The sequence below is a fragment of the Ostrinia furnacalis genome, unplaced genomic scaffold, assembly GCF_004193835.3.
Source record: "Ostrinia furnacalis isolate ACB-3 unplaced genomic scaffold, ASM419383v2 OfSCF7532, whole genome shotgun sequence".
Taxonomy (NCBI): domain Eukaryota; kingdom Metazoa; phylum Arthropoda; class Insecta; order Lepidoptera; family Crambidae; genus Ostrinia; species Ostrinia furnacalis.
The window spans coordinates 763,109-779,211 of record NW_021137771.1 but is presented as its reverse complement, the minus strand read 5'-3'; the positions used below and the strand labels follow the sequence as shown (position 1 = coordinate 779,211).

Genomic DNA, 16,103 nt, shown 5'->3' with positions numbered 1-16,103 from the left:
TGATTTGTTGGTTCTCTCCATAACCTCNTGTCGGAAACATTATTCAATGAAAATATTGTCCGAACCCTTAGTATTTCTCTTCGACAAATACTTTAACACATTGTGAACCACTTTTCTTTCACGACTGTAAAAATATTTTAGCAATTTAAATTCACGAAATCAATAATTGCGCACATTTAAAATAAAGTTTGTTTACACTTTGACAGCAATAGACTGACATGCAGTCACATGCAAGGTGACATGTCAATGAAGTTTTCAGTTACTGTTGCCATTATAGTTCCAAAATATAGATGACCCACGCTGAACTGACCAATTGAGTTTGGTGGGACAAACGAGCAGACGGATCACCTGATGGTAAGTGATTACCGTCGCCCATAGACACCCGCAGACCCAGGGCCGTTACAGGTGCGTTGCCGGCCTTTAAGGTAAAGATACGCTCTCCTCTTGAAAGCTTGCAGGTCGTATCCGTCCGGAAACACCGCAGACGACAGTCCATTCCACAGTTTGGTTGTACGGGGCAGGAAGTTTCTAGAGAAACGTACTGTTGTGGACTACCAACCATCTAAGTGATGGGGGTGGAAGTGCTGTCGGGTAGATCGGTGGCGAAAAGTGGCGGCAGGAATAAGTCCGGATAATTCTTCGGAGCAGTCCCCGTGATACATGCGATAGAAGATGCACAGTGAGGATACATCTCTACGCAGCGCCAAGGGGTCAAGCCGATCCGAAATGTCCTGGCAGTCAACGATTCGAGCTGCTCTCCGTTCAATGCGGTCTAGAGGGAGAAGCTGGTACTGGGGCGCACCTGCCCAAAGATGAGAACAGTATTCCATTATGAGGCCGAAGTTGCAAGTGGTTTATGATGGGGTATAAGAATAGAAGTAACGAAGTTGTTTTTTCACTTCCCACATTCATGCACTGTTTGTTATTATTATATTAAAATCTGATCCTCCTCGTCATCGCAAGCAAATTATTTATCTGTATTTTATTTTGAGTTTCATTTCGATTTTTGTCCATTCATTTAATCACCGTACATGAGACATGAACTATCTCACTTTATAAAATCAATGGACACATTTTTTAATCTGTGGCGCCGGACAGGGTACGGAAACTTCCATACTACGATCAAACTTGCTTCCAAACAGCGACTTCAGTCGATAAATTCCAATACTTTTTTTTTTCTTTATGGCTCTCGCGGATTGCGTTTAGCCACGACAGGGTTCTTGATTTTTGCGTTCAGTTTTGCCATAACTTTTGCGGACATTGCGTTTAGACAGGGTGGGATTGGGTTAAAGTTAAAAGGTAGGGAAACGAATCAANGCGTGGACTTTATGTATGTATGTGTGCGTGTACTATGTGTGTATGTGAGCGTTACGTACGTAGGTTAAGTATAGTTCCAAAATACTGGACTGTCCTGTCGATGACATTGACAGTGGGGCGCCACCGTCAATACCGGATCGCTGGTTCAGATTTTTGCCATGTTGGAAACCATATAGTTGAACGATGGTAGCGCCCCCCTGTCATTGAGTTTGGCGGGACAGTTCAGCGTGGGTCATCTATACAGCGAATTTAACACCAGGCTGTCAATTAGTAGGCTCAAAAATTTGACAGAGAGGGTTCTCTATTTCCTATGTATTACTTTTCTCTATGGCCGGACCACTGTGACGTGACGTGTAGTTGTTGAAAAATTGTAATTTTTGAGAAGAAAAAGAAATCTTTGTATTGATTAGGTAATTAATTTTGTAAGCGAAATGAGTCGTCGTGATAAGAAAGAAGATGAAGATGCCGTGGGAACTATTTTTCAAAATCTGGATAAGACTACGCTTATCCAAGAAGCGAGGTATTTTAATTCTACCCCTGTGAACCCTCGAAAATGTATACATATCCTCACAAAGATCATTTATTTGCTGTATCAGGGAGAGAAACTGGGTACGCAAGAAGCAACAGACGTGTTCTTTGCTACTACAAAGCTGTTTCAATCGAAAGATGTAGTTTTGCGTCGCCTGGTATACCTGTGTATCAAGGAGCTGAGCCCCATGGCTCAAGACGTCATCATTGTGACTTCTTCGCTAACGAAAGACATGACTGGGAAAGAAGATTTGTACCGAGCGGCTGCTATTAGAGCATTATGCTGCATCACAGATAGCACGATGCTTCAAGCTATTGAGCGTTACATGAAGCAGGCAATTGTTGATAAGAATCCGGCGGTCAGTTCAGCGGCTCTTGTTTCGGCGCTGCACTTGTCGGCGACTGTCCCAGACCTCGTCCGGCGTTGGGTGAATGAGGCTCAGGTAATATTCTAGCACAATATTTATTCTGAATATATAATTTAACTTCTTATTGAATAATAAGCTGTTTGCGAATATATCAATGGTTAATGGCTATGCCATGTAAGTGAATTAATTCTTGTTAGAGTTTCTGCGGAAGACCATTGATATGCACTTTTGAACATGGCATGATAAATGCTGAGCGGGGGCCCGTTGGCACAGAATACATGCCTTCTTTTTTTGTCATGTGCCAATAAATTATTTCTTTTTGTTTCTTCCCACCTTTCTTACTTTCTACTTCTTATGAATGTGCAACTTTGTTACGATGGATGTATCGTTAGTCTTTATCCAAAAAGTATTGAACAGATTTGAAAGGTATTTGACAATAATGTTGCGGAATAACATAATGATGTTTCATTACAAATCCACATTAGAAAAGCCACAGGCAAAAGCTACTTATATTGTAATGTTTGACCTAGTTACTGATGTGAATAAGTTATCAAATTCAAGTTAAAATTTTATCTTCTCTCTTATTGTATCATCATAATAGTGTTTTACTAGTTTGGAAAATTATATTGCGATACAATCAGAATCTTTAGTCTTTATATTATTGGTTTAATTAATCAAAGTAAATAATGCATGACTTTATGTAAAATAAACATCTAGTATGTAGCACAAGTGCGAACAGAAAATTATGATAAGCTATGAGCGAGTAACATATAATTTGAAGGTTGTGCTGTGCTAGAATTCTGTGGTTACTGTTTAACTACACGAGCTAAAATAAATAAAAACATTGTAAAATATGTTTTCTGCAATACAGGAAAATATGATAGTTAACTTCTAATATGCATATTATCTTCTTAAGCTCGTACACATTACAGTACATTTGAATCACTATAATATGTAGTTTTGGTTTTTCAACAAGCCTAATCAATTTATTGTAACGAATTAACATTATGAATGAGGTTTGTAATATCACCGCATCAATGATGTGATTATGATGCAAGATAGTAAATATTTGATAAGGAGTACCTATTTCTCTTATAGATTAATATCTTCATAATCTCATTTATGTTGTTGCAGGAAGCCATCATGTCCGAAAACGCGATGGTGTCGTACCACGCACTGGCGGTAGTAGCTGGAGCCCGGCGCAACGACCGCCTGTCAACTGTCAAGCTGGTCACCAAGTTTTCACGAACACCGCTTCGATCACCATATGCACTTACCCTTCTCATACGCTATGCTGCTAAGTTATCTGAAGAAGATGAAACTGATGCTGCTGATGGATATTTAGATTTCATAGAATCTTGTTTGCGACACAAATCAGAAATAGTCGTTTACGAAGCTGCTCATGCAATTGTAAATTCCAGTAAGTCTACCAAAGCAATTGCTCATGCCGTTTCTGTACTGCAAATATTTTGCGGCTCGTCTAAACCACACCTACGATTTGCTGGAGCTCGAACTCTAGCTAAACTAACAGCTAAACATCCAAATGCTGTCGCTGACTGCGCTCCTGACTTGGAGAACTTGATTTCAGACCCAAATAGATCTGTAGCTACTTTGGCCGTAACCACCCTGCTGGCCACTGGAACTGAAAGTTCCATCGATCGCTTGATGAAACAAATATCAGGCTTCATGTCTGAAATATCAGATGAATTCAAAATAGTTGTTGTTCAAGCAATTAGACGGTTGTGCTCTAAATATCCTCGCAAACATCAGTCTTTGGCCGCATTTTTGGCTGGTATGCTTCGTGACGAAGGTGGTGTACAATACAAGACGGCTATTGCTGATGCTATAATAGCGCTGGTTGAAGAAAACCCAGAAGCTAAAGAAACTGGCTTGGCACATCTCTGCGAATTTATTGAAGATTGTGAACACACATCATTGGCAGTACGAATACTGCATGTATTAGGTCGTGAAGGACCAAAAGCGCGTCAACCTTCCCGGTACATACGGTATATTTATAATCGAGTCATCTTGGAATCTGGTGCAGTTCGTGCCGCAGCAGTTTCAACGGTAGCCCGCTTCGGAGCTACGCGGCCTGAGCTTCTTCCCAATATCCGAGTCCTCTTAGCTCGTTGTACGTTGGACGATGACGACGAAGTTCGCGACCGAGCTATTTACTATAGTGCTATCCTGGATTCGGGCGATCCTCAACTCATTAACGACTATATTATTAACGTACCTATTCCAAATCCAGTTCTTTTGGAAAAGGCTCTGGAAGATTTTGTGAATTCAGGTAAAGCAGAAGAGGAAACATTTAATATTGCTGCCGTTCCTTCAGCTGAAGAACCAAAAGAAACCAAAGAAACGCCAATAGAAATAGAATCTCGCAAACAGCCAGTGGTGTCGCGAGAGGAAAAATATGCAGAAGAATTAAAGGTTGTGCCTGGAATTGAGAAAATTGGACCAATATTTAAAACTTGCCAAAGTATCGATCTAACCGAACCTGAAACTGAGTATCGCGTTCGTTGCGTAAAACATATCTATTCTCGGCATGTGATCCTTCAGTTCGAATGCTTAAATACACTTAGCGATCAACTTCTTACAAGAGTTCACGTCCGTTTGTGCCATCCTCCTGGTTACAGGCTATTAAGTGAAGTACCATGTGACGTATTACCTTACAACAAACAAGAGAGCATTTTCTACCTGTTATCTTTTCCTGAAAATCCACTGGATTCGGAATGCTCATTTGAAGCAAGCTTAGAGTTTGTGGTGCGTGATTGCGACCCAACAACAGGTTTGCCGGATGGTGGTAGTGGATATACAGATACTTATCCACTGGAGGAATTCGAAATAAGATGTGCTGACCAATTTAGATTGCGGGCCGCCGGTGACGATTGGGAATCTTCTTGGAATGCTGCGGCTTCCGCGGACGAAGCGAGTGATACGTTTGGCTTGTCCCAATCAGACGTTGGAGAAGCTGCTGTGGCTGTTTGTGAGCATTTGGGTCTGCCCAAGGCGTCTATTGACGGAGATGCCGTCAAGGACATTCGTGGCGGAGGAATGTGGCGTGGTGGAAATCCTATACTCTTGCGAGCCCGCCTCGTGTCTGCTCAGGGCGCTGTCACCATGCAGCTGACAGTGCGCTCAACCCAGGCCCAGATAGGTACTTTCCTGTTAGCTGCTGTTGGTTAATCACTCTATTATTAAGTTACGATCCCCAAGTTTACCCTACTGTGCCTTTCTTTCATACTTATCTATTTTATATTTAAGAAAATTGAGTTGTCTAATTATATATTTTTGTCTATTTACAAACTCCAATATGATTCATGATTATTTTGTAATTTATAATAATTATAGTATATTGATGTTTAGAATCTTGTATTTTCATTTGTAACAACTTGTTGCCTGCAATTACGTAACATATGATGCATGAAGCTAAAAATAAAAATGGAGGCCAGACTTAGAATACCTACTTGAAGCACAACCTATGTATCACTATCTCGCTCTCTGTGGGCAGGCTCTCTCTTTCTAAGTAGGGTAACCTTTTATTTATTTTTCTCAGGACGACAAAGACTGATTTACGTTTAAACAGTGTGTCTTGATAAAGTGCACTTAATATGATTATGAAAAAAGGTTTTCGATGNCTTCAGATTGTAGCACAGGTCTTGTGACTGATGCAACATCAAGATATTGTATGTTCTTGGTTTTTGTTGTTAAAACCTGTAGTTTCAGTGAGGCAGAAGTAACCGACATTAGTGTGATTTGTTGGTTCTCTCCATAACCTCGGGGTGCCAATTCGTATATGTTTTCTTTTTCCTGCAGCCTAGTGCAATAATATACTCCTCAAATTTTCGCACACTACACCAGGAGCCCATTTTTTATCAGGTTTGTTACCGAGATTAGAAAGTAATAGAAATAGGCCGGTTTTACGGCCTTAGTGACTGGTCTCTTCTTTTTTGACAATATAATTTGGCCACAAACTTAGCAAAAGTTATTTGGGCTTAATTTACACTGCCTTGGTGACATTTTAAAACAAGTGAAAATGTTAAAATAATACTTAAACGCAATTAAAATAAAGTAGAAACTCCATCACGGCTAACAAGACAGCTTACTTACTTAGGTTAATGTGGATATCTCAAAAACTTGACGTGATAAAAATATGAGACTTATATTTTTGTACTACTTAAGGAGGCTGATAGAAAACACATCCAATATGAATTATCTTTGGGTAAAAGAAAAACTTTTTTTTGTAAACTAGTGTTATTTATTATTATTTAAATCTTTTCTGAATTGAGATTTTTGGCTTGAAGGTGCTCATCTTCTAATCCAGTATGAACTTATCGCATTCAATTCATCCTTGACTTCCTTGACTACCTAGGTAGGTATCTTTGTGTATATTTATGTGCTTAGGTAGGTACCTATATTTTTAGTAATTTTTCTAAGTAGGTGATTTAAGATTGCCTAAAAGTATGGCGGGTAAAGGTAACACAGGCTGGAATTTGGGTTTTCGCGATTGAAAAATCCGCCAGATGGCAATACATAGACGCGAGGTCCAAATGCTGCGTGATTGGTGGATTTTGACATATCTGTCAATGTCATGTCAAAAATAACCAATCATGCAGCATTTGGACCTCGCGTCTACGTATTGCCATCTGGCGAATTTTTCCATCGCGAAAACCCTCACTGCCTACGTCACCTAGAGGTCACCTACGTCGACTCGATCACTCTCGATGCCTACCTAAACGTCATAATCATAACCGCGTGAGTCCGCGTGAACAATCGTAAATACATTATGTCCTGCCTGTATTGTCGTAAGTAGCTAAGAAAACATGACGTACCTATAATTGCAGTAACTCGCCGAGTCTCGCTGTGACGTAGGTTGGTACCTACCTACCTAAGTTTACTGGCTTACTGCATAGAGCAAAGTAATACATAGGAATCTATGATCTAATAGACGCAATTAAGACTTACATAATATCACCTACCTAGTTACCTACTTTTAACAACTAATAAGTTTATTTTTTTATTACACACACCATACCAGAGCCATCTACTTGAGTTGTACCTACCTAGGTAGAGTAAGTAGTTAGAGACATAACTATACAAACACTATACGCTGCACATCACTTATTGGCAGACAATGCCGAGGCGCTATAGCGCGATTACTTTTTGAATTTTCTGGTGCCAAATCTTGTTCAAAGTCCCCAATAATATTATAAAATAAAAATTAATTAGGAAGAAATACTTTTAACTCATTATTTTAAGGTAGATACAAGTGGTACGAGGTACCTACTTAAGTAGTTATGTAATTAGTCAATACTACTTGGGTAGGTACAATCTACCTACAGTTATTTAGGCCCCAAGTAGGTAGTGCAGCGGTTAGTATGATCGAAGATCGATATAATAACATAGTAGACCTAAGTAGGCCTATTAAGGTACCAGGTACCTATTATGAGTTAGTAGGTACCTGGTACCTACTAACTCATAACCTGTACTGTGTCTGTACTGTAACTAACAATGCACCTACTTACTTAACACGTCATTGAATAGGTAGGTAAGTATGTGGCATGGTGGGAACTTGATCTACACGTTAAAAAACTCTCCTCTCCTACCTAGGTAGGTATCTAACATACTTTAAGTAAGCCTAGGTACAAGTACCTACCAAGCAAATAAGTACAAGGCAACAAGAATAAAATAGGTACATACACTTTTCCATTTTGAACCTTACGTACATAATTGAGTAGTTGTTATTTACCCTCCCTTTCAGTCGCCACGTGCTCCTGATGTTCTGAACATGAAGCTAAAGATAAAAATGGAGGGCAAAGTTGGAACAAAAACTTGAGTCAAATACCTACTTATATCTATCTCGCTCTCTGCGGCCCTACCTCTCTTTTTAGTATGAACTGTAGTATTGCTATCTTCTGAATTAAATCTCCTTGTAAATTCTTCGAAATAGCCAATTCACTAACCAAATCAGAAGTTAAACAAATAAATAATTAATATTTGAAACTAAGATTACCTAGTTAAATAAAAAATCACAAAATTGTCGCCCATTTAGGCTTAATGTGTTGGCGAATCAGGGAATTACAATCCCAAGGTACTTTCGCTAACCGAGCACTTAGTTGCGGCCTTGATCTGGTCCGTCCATCTCATTGGTGATCTACCACGTGGTCTGGTGCCCTCAACTTTTCCCTGCACTACGAAACGCTCTATGGAGTCATTACTGCGCCGAGATACATGGACCAAGAAGGTTAAAATGCGTGACTGAACCTTGGTTGATAGGCGCTGTCTGATGCCGAGTTCTTTTAATATGCAGTCATTGGTACGAAACTCGGTCCACGATATTCCCAGCATCCGTCTCCAGCACCACATCTCCAATGCGTCAATCTTCTTCCTTTCGGTTTCACGAAGAGTCCATGTTTCCGACGCATAGAGGAAAATGAGGAATATTAGGCAATAAACGAGCCTGGTTTTCGTGTCCTTGGTAATGTTTCTGTTGCCCCAAATCTTCCTCATTTTGTCCATAGCAGACCTAGTGACTGCGTTGCGTCGCTTGATTTCGTCTATGCACCCGCCTTCATTGGATATCGATGCCCCAAAATAAATGTATGATTTAACAACCTCGCAATTCCCTGTGTGTAATCCCTGGTAAGTTGTTACCCATCAAAAACAATACTTGTCAAAAAAAACCAAGTCTCGCAACTCATTTGTTCTGCGGTAAAAAGTTGTGAGATCCGTGTAATACCAAGTCCAGGCCAGGAAATCTTTAACGTTTTACATAAATATTTTGACTCGGCCTTGAGACTTGGTTTTTTTGACAAGTATTGTTTTTGATGGGATCTCATTTCTTTTTGTATTTTGTAAACAGTTCTACTTTTTTCCTTTTCGGTACCTTCTACTTATTGTATAGTAATTATATGTATATCTAACCAGCAACGAATTTTCTTAAAGTCCTCTCTCAGACTTATGAAATATTCTTATTTTTGTAGGTAGCCTTCCGTTATCTCTTTTCCGGTTCTACTTCTTGAGCCGAAAACTGAACCGAAATTGAAAAATGTTACTCGACTTAGCGGAGACACTACCGTGTGCCTTTATATTTAATTTTATATGGTATTACAAACTTATTTAGGTAAGTAGTTAAATATTTATAAAACTGGACCGAAATTTTGCTAGACTTAGCGGTTGCACTACCGTGCCCCCAAATATTTTAGTTTTTCCTTGATTCCTACACCAAACACTACTTATATTCCAAATTTGAAGCTTCTAGGTCTGCTAGAAGTGCCTTAAAATTTTGATGAACGGTGAGTCAGTCAGTCAGTCAGTGAGTGACAAAATTAAGTAACTTTGACCCGTTATAATTCTTAAACTACTGGTTCAAATTGATTGAAATTTTAAATATACCGTGTCTTTACAAGGCCTGCATGGTTACTGAAAATTCAGTCTTCTAGTTTTATCCACAACGAAGATACGGGGGTCGAAAATAGCCTGAATTGCTTCGAGAAAAGGATGGTACGACCGTGCCGCTTTTTTGCTCGACTTGGTGGGGGCACTGCCGTGCCCCCAGATTAGCGCGATCAACAATCATCATTTTGGTGCTTATTATAATCATGCTTCGCTTCTTATAATCATGTTTATTTCCGTAAGTGAGGTTCTGAAAGAAACAATAAATACTCATTCTTAACTCCTTTTACAGTCATCATTTCACTAATTTTAACTCCTACTCATAATAATTATGCTCTGAGAGGCTCATCCAAAAACTTGTTAAAATGCGAATTGATTTCTACTTGTATGATACTAGAGTTAAACAAATTTTAATAATCGATTATTATTATCGACAATAAATTGGCATCCCTAGTATTATATTACTTCAGACAGTTTGTGATAGTGATGTTCATTGGGTATCCGATACGTAAAATTATCGATAAGAAATGAAATGAATAAAAAAAAATCATTGCAAATTATTAATTTACTAACCACAGAATAAAATTGCAATTTTGACATAATTTCCCATAAGATTGAAATTGTCAATGTGCCAAATTTTATTTCTCAGTTATAAGTTATTCGATGATTGAAAAATCAGCCCTAAATCAATAACAAATAGCGCAAACTGGCAATAAATTACCCGGCCCTACTTTATTCTTGATGATTTTTGCACCATTTCACCAACAAACGATTTGAATAAATATAGGTTCAATCAGAATTTAAGAGCTGTAATAAAATTGTCATGGCAATGTATTGTTTGCTGATTTGCTGTCAAAAGCGATATAAAAAAGCCTTTCGCCATCCGCAGTCCGCTACGTTGTATCGTTCGCGTTGGGGTTATATAAATTTATTGTTTGATATTAACACTAATAAAATAAACCCCAGAGGAGAAGAACAATTTGCAGTTTGTTTCGACGTTTTTTTTTAAACATTTAATAAATACAATAATCGATTCGTTGTCTGATAATATTCGATACAAAAATATTCGATTTCGACAAGCGCGATACGTCCCTAAATATTCAGCTACCTACCTACTTGTTGAAGTTTTCTTTCTTGCAGAAGTATAGTATCCTTGTTTTGTGAATTTGTTAGCTTATTTCGGGTAAATCAGGAAATATGCCCACCCTATTTACGTCAATTAAGGAATATTATTACGTGAGCTTGATTACTACTTGAAAAGTGTTGAAATCGCGAACTTGAACCAAAGCAGCAGGATTGTGATTGTGTTTTGTTTGAGAGTGTTAATTTTTCCTATTGAATCGGATTCTGAAACTTTGGCAAAGAAATGTGTTGATTGTTGTCATCAAAGGTAAGTTACTTAATTTTTGTCTACTTTAAAAATATTTCACAGTAAGTTGGAACTATTATCTAGGCACTTTTTCGTTGTTTTTTTATAAGTATTATTACTGAATATTAATTAGTTCTTTAAAATAAGATTTTAACATCACAGTTTATTAGTAAGTACCTACCTACTTGAATTCTTACCAATAGCAGGCCCACTGGTCAGTGTATAGGAAACGGGGCGCTATGGGGCACGAGACTTAGAAAAATTTTTATGAAAAAAATAATAGGGTTCTCTTTCTCTTCAAGTACCTACAAAAAAGTACCTATACTACTTTATTACCTGCAAGCTGCAACTGCAACTATGCCTATCAAATTCTGAGAAAAATAATGACTAAGGACTAAGGTACCCTATTTGTGACTGCACAAATAGGGTACCTAAGTCCATTATAGCATTAATTATTTTTAATTTTAATTATTTTTAAACCAAATAAATTAGCAAATGGGCATAGACCAGGGTATACATACTTGCATACAAAGCCTTGACATTTCTCATGCAAAATATTTCACAATGATATTCACGCGATGGCTTTTAAACATAGAAATAGGACATTAATGCACTTAACATATTCTTAAGGCGCTATTCCCTCAACTTGTAACATGAATTGGAATTATTAAAAATGTTCTAATAAGAAAATTATTATTCTTTAGTCTTGTTGCATATTAGGGCGGATTTAAAGTGCATGTTTAGGGATATTTTACAAAATCGGCTTCCCATGTCTGGTAACAGGTAATAAGTAAAGTCATCTTCAGGTTAGTTAATGTTAATTAAATGCAAATTAATTACCTAGATTTGATTAAATTCTACCTTATTCAATAATGACAAGAAAGCATAATAATTAAATGTCGCTGTTGATATACTTGCTGACACTACTTTCTGAATTGAGATTTTAGCTTCAGCATTATCATTTCCTACAACCCTTAATTTGATTTTGTTCACTGGGATGAACATTCAATTGAAAAAAATAATATGCCGAGTGCATACGTCTTAATTTCTGGTAAGTTTTTTTTTCACTAGAAAATATACTTAAGTTTTGGTAGAAAAATATTTTTATGTGCTAGCCACAGTCTGAAAGTGTTAAATTTTAGGCAAAATGCCGGCATAGCGAAGACCAGGCTTTAGCGTCAAGGTGTATATTCAAGCTTTACAGTTTTTTATTATAATTGAGTAATGATAGTGGTTTTAACGTATTGCATAGAGTTCATGCTTAATAACTTGATTGATTTACAATGCTCATTTAATAAATAAGCCATGTTATACCACGTCAAAGTCGAGTGTTAATCCCAGTGAACATTGCCAAATTACTAATAATTTTTGATTGTTCATCCCAGTGAACATTGTCAAATAGGCTATAAAACGTTTATTTTTGCTTAATAGTATTTCAGTGGACTAATTTCTTTATTTAGAGTTTTTTNGCTTCATGATTTGAGGGGTTTCAGTGAGTATAGCTAGACAGTTTTCGATATCTACATTATGATAATATTGTAAAGAGGAAAGATTTGGTTTTGTTTCTTTGTATTGAATAGGCTCTGAAACTACTGGACAGATTTAAAAACACTTTCTTTAACCATTAGAATCCTACATTATTTCTGATGACTATAGATGGTACGAATTTAAGTTCGCCGGGTCAGCTAGTCTAATATAAATTACAGATATTTTGACATGCGGAAAATTGATCAAACAAGCGCGAACACGCACCCCGAAGTATGGACAAGTTAGGCAACCCAAGGCGAGACGAAACTACGAGCGCAGTCTGATTCGATCGATTTCCCGCTCTATGAGTAGGCTCACACCGTTGATTTCATTTCATTAGGACTATTACTAGGACTGCACTGTCTTTCTGTGTCACCGGCTGTTTCTCATGAAGCGTGATAGCAAACAGTTAAAATTCAGGTGATATAGCAACAATTATTCCACTATTCCCCATTGACAATCCCCGTCAACGGGATTAGTGAACTTTTTGTTCACTATTCCCCGTTACGGCCAATTGGAGCTTATAAAGGGGAATAATGAACTAAAAAGTTCATTAATTCTCGTTATATTAGGATTTTATTATGAACGTAATGGTGATTATTTAACTTTTTAGTTAACTATTCCCCATTATAAGTTCCAATTTAACGTTAACAGTTAATAGTAAACAAAAAGTTCACTAATCCCCTTTGACCGGGATTGTCAACGGGGTATAGTGGAATAAGCCGCAACAAGCAACAAATAACTACTAAAAACAATAAAATAAACATCTAATGCCCGTTTTCACCATCCACCATGTCCAAGGATAAGTAATTACGGGTCATTCCACAAAAATATGTCAACTCTTAGTCCGCGCCACATTTCACATGAAATATTTGTTAATATTTTATTCCAAAATTGTTAAATAACAGCTCGCAATGTGCTTTATTCATCACCCATTTATATTTTTTGAAACTATTTTTAAAACATCTTAAATTCCTTTTGAATGACCCAAAACGTCATTCCCTAGGCATGTCCGTACTCCAAAAGTTTGTGTTTTGGGACCCACATTTATAAAAATATCAACTTTATCCTTTGTTTTAATTAACGAATAATCTATTTAAATGTATATTACACCAAATTCTATTAATATTTTGCGGTTTCAATAAACAATAATTTGATTTTCTTTAGTTGAAAAAGAGTCTACAGTTTTTAGCGTCATTCCCTCGCCACGCACTGATTTTATAATTTTGCGCTTTAATATGTATTTAGAGTGAATGACATTTAGTTGAGTTTAAAGTACGATACGAAGTTATCCTCAGACCATACTGGCTTTGCGGTAGCCGTTTTTTGAATTACTTAATGTGTTGGCGAATCAGGGAATTACAATCCCAATTCCTGCGTAATCGGTACCATGTGGCAACATCGGCCCAATCCGGCCCATCATGGCGGTTGTTTACTATTTTGTTTATTAAGCAGTTAATTTCGTTTGAGATTGTTTACAGGAAATAATCATTGTTTTATCACAAGAATTGGTGCAAAATTTTGTAGTGCGTGGTTGCGGTAGTACGTGGTGTCCTGGAAGTGACATAAGATTCCACGCGTAAGTGTTTATTTCGTGATTTCCGACATTGGATCATTGTAAACATTTTTCACATTTTTTACAGTAATTTCTTCCTAAAACGTTTTACCAGTAATTACACTTATCATTTTTAATGATACCTAAGTCAAGAAATTAAGATTTTACATTGGTTTCATTGAATTTGAGCAATTTTATTTTTTTTGTTTATTTAGAAAGAGCGAGTCTGCCCACAGAGAGCGAGATAGTGATACTTAGTTTGTGCTTCAAGTAGGTATTCGGAGTGTGGCCTCCATTTTTATCTGTAGCTTCATGGTTCTGAAGCATACTTAGTCTATGTCGATAGATTACCAACAAAGATATACCCTTCTCGCTCGTTTGACCGGCTCACGTGTTTTTGAGCGTGAACGCTGTTATGAGTAGGGTTGTCTTGCTTTCCATCAATAAACTTATCGATAGCTAACTAAGTACTATCACAATAATATTAAGTACTATGTACAGAAGGTTTTCTTCACGAAGGTATTTAAAAAAATGTATGCTCACGTGTTTTTGAGCGTGAACGCTGTTATGAGTAGGGTTGTCTTGCTTTCCATCAATAAACTTATCGATAGCTAACTAAGTACTATCACAATAATATTAAGTAGGTACTATGTACAGAAGGTTTTCTTCACGAAGGTATTTAAAAAAATGTATGCTCAATGTCGTTAACAATATGGTGTAATTTAGCTTTTCTCAAGAGTTGAGCACCATTTTGTTGACAAACGTCAGTGATCGGTACTGCGCCGAAGCCATAATAGGGCTTACTTCGGTAAAATGATGTGTGACGTGAGGTGCCAACATACATGAATAAGCATGAATTATATTTGTGTTTCTATTATTATTCATGGTACACTTTTGTCAGAGTAGTAGTGGTCATCATTGTGAATCACGATTCAGAGTGACGTTTCTCGCGGACTGCAGCTTTCCAGGTACTTTCGCTAACCGAGCACTTAGTTGCGGCCTTGATCTGGTCCGTCCATCTCATTGGTGATCTACCACGTGGTCTGGTGCCCTCAACTTTTCCCTGCACTACGAAACGCTCTATGGAGTCATTACTGCGCCGAGATACATGGACCAAGAAGGTTAAAATGCGTGACTGAACCTTGGTTGATAGGCGCTGTCTGATGCCGAGTTCTTTTAATATGCAGTCATTGGTACGAAACTCGGTCCAAGATATTCCCAGCATCCGTCTCCAGCACCACATCTCCAATGCGTCAATCTTCTTCCTTTCGGTTTCACGAAGAGTCCATGTTTCCGACGCATAGAGGAAAATGAGGAATATTAGGCAATAAACGAGCCTGGTTTTCGTGTCCTTGGTAATGTTTCTGTTGCCCCAAATCTTCCTCATTTTGTCCATAGCAGACCTAGTGACTGCGTTGCGTCGCTTGATTTCGTCTATGCACCCGCCTTCATTGGATATCAATGCCCCAATTATTGTTGAAATTCTCTACTATTTCTTTATTCTCCAATTCCGGTCGGTAGACATCTTCCGACCTTATATTTGCTATGCTTGTGCTCAATAGAGAGGAATCTACATTTTCTTTTGGCAAACAGTTGTGTTTAAGGTTTTTTCCTCTTTTTGATTGTGATATATTTTTTGATTTTAACCTCTTAGATTCATTTAGTAATGGAGTATTTGCGCAGATTTCTAACAGATGCTTAATTTTTTTATCTTGTTCATCAATTTTCCTTTGCATTACTAGCTTTTCCAAGGTTAATTCTTCAATTAAATTATTAGCAGATAGCACTTGTGATTTTAAGTTTGTTATTTCTTGTCTAAATTCTTCAATTTCCTTGTTGTGCAAAGTGGATAAGTCTGGCAAACTAATGCGGTTGTAGCTAGAATCAGTTTCCGATAACTCAGGAGAAAAACCTTCAGCATCCGGTAATGATGTATGCTGGATATCCGCAGACCCCCGCCGGTACTGCTTTGCTCGTAGCGTTACAAATTCACAGTTGCTTGTATCTTGCTTCAAGCTCTCGCTTTCGGTTCCGTATTTCT

General features: G+C 37.7%; 2 protein-coding genes across 8 annotated transcripts in view; both read left to right on the top strand.

Moving 5' to 3' along the window:
- Window positions 1–1,628: 1,628 nt before the first annotated feature.
- Copg1 (nonclathrin coat protein gamma1-COP) lies at window positions 1,629–5,584 on the top strand. Its single transcript, XM_028321424.1, has 2 exons — window positions 1,629–2,288; window positions 3,348–5,584. The coding sequence occupies exons 1-2, from the start codon at window positions 1,749–1,751 to the stop codon at window positions 5,400–5,402; spliced, it is 2,595 nt and encodes an 864-aa protein (XP_028177225.1). The 5' UTR covers window positions 1,629–1,748; the 3' UTR covers window positions 5,403–5,584.
- A 5,127-nt stretch (window positions 5,585–10,711) lies between these two features.
- The window catches only part of per (period circadian regulator), an 84,904-nt gene continuing 79,512 nt past the window's right edge, over window positions 10,712–16,103 (top strand). For 4 of the 7 annotated variants that reach the window (XM_028321417.1, XM_028321418.1, XM_028321416.1 and 1 more), the window contains exon 1: window positions 10,712–11,001. The gene's annotated coding sequence lies outside the window, so the exon portion shown is untranslated. The remainder of the gene's footprint in view (window positions 11,002–16,103) is intronic. The other 3 variants (XM_028321422.1, XM_028321421.1, XM_028321419.1) reach the window with 1 other exon arrangement.

What these genes read in the sequence shown, in the direction of transcription:
- Copg1 (XM_028321424.1), top strand. Translation starts at nt 1,749, where the DNA reads ATGAGTCGTCGTGATAAGAAAGAAGATGAAGATGCCGTGGGAACTATT. An exon ending in GTTGGGTGAATGAGGCTCAG is followed by an intron (nt 2,289 to 3,347) that starts GTAATATTCTAG and finishes ATGTTGTTGCAG; the next exon opens with GAAGCCATCATGTCCGAAAA.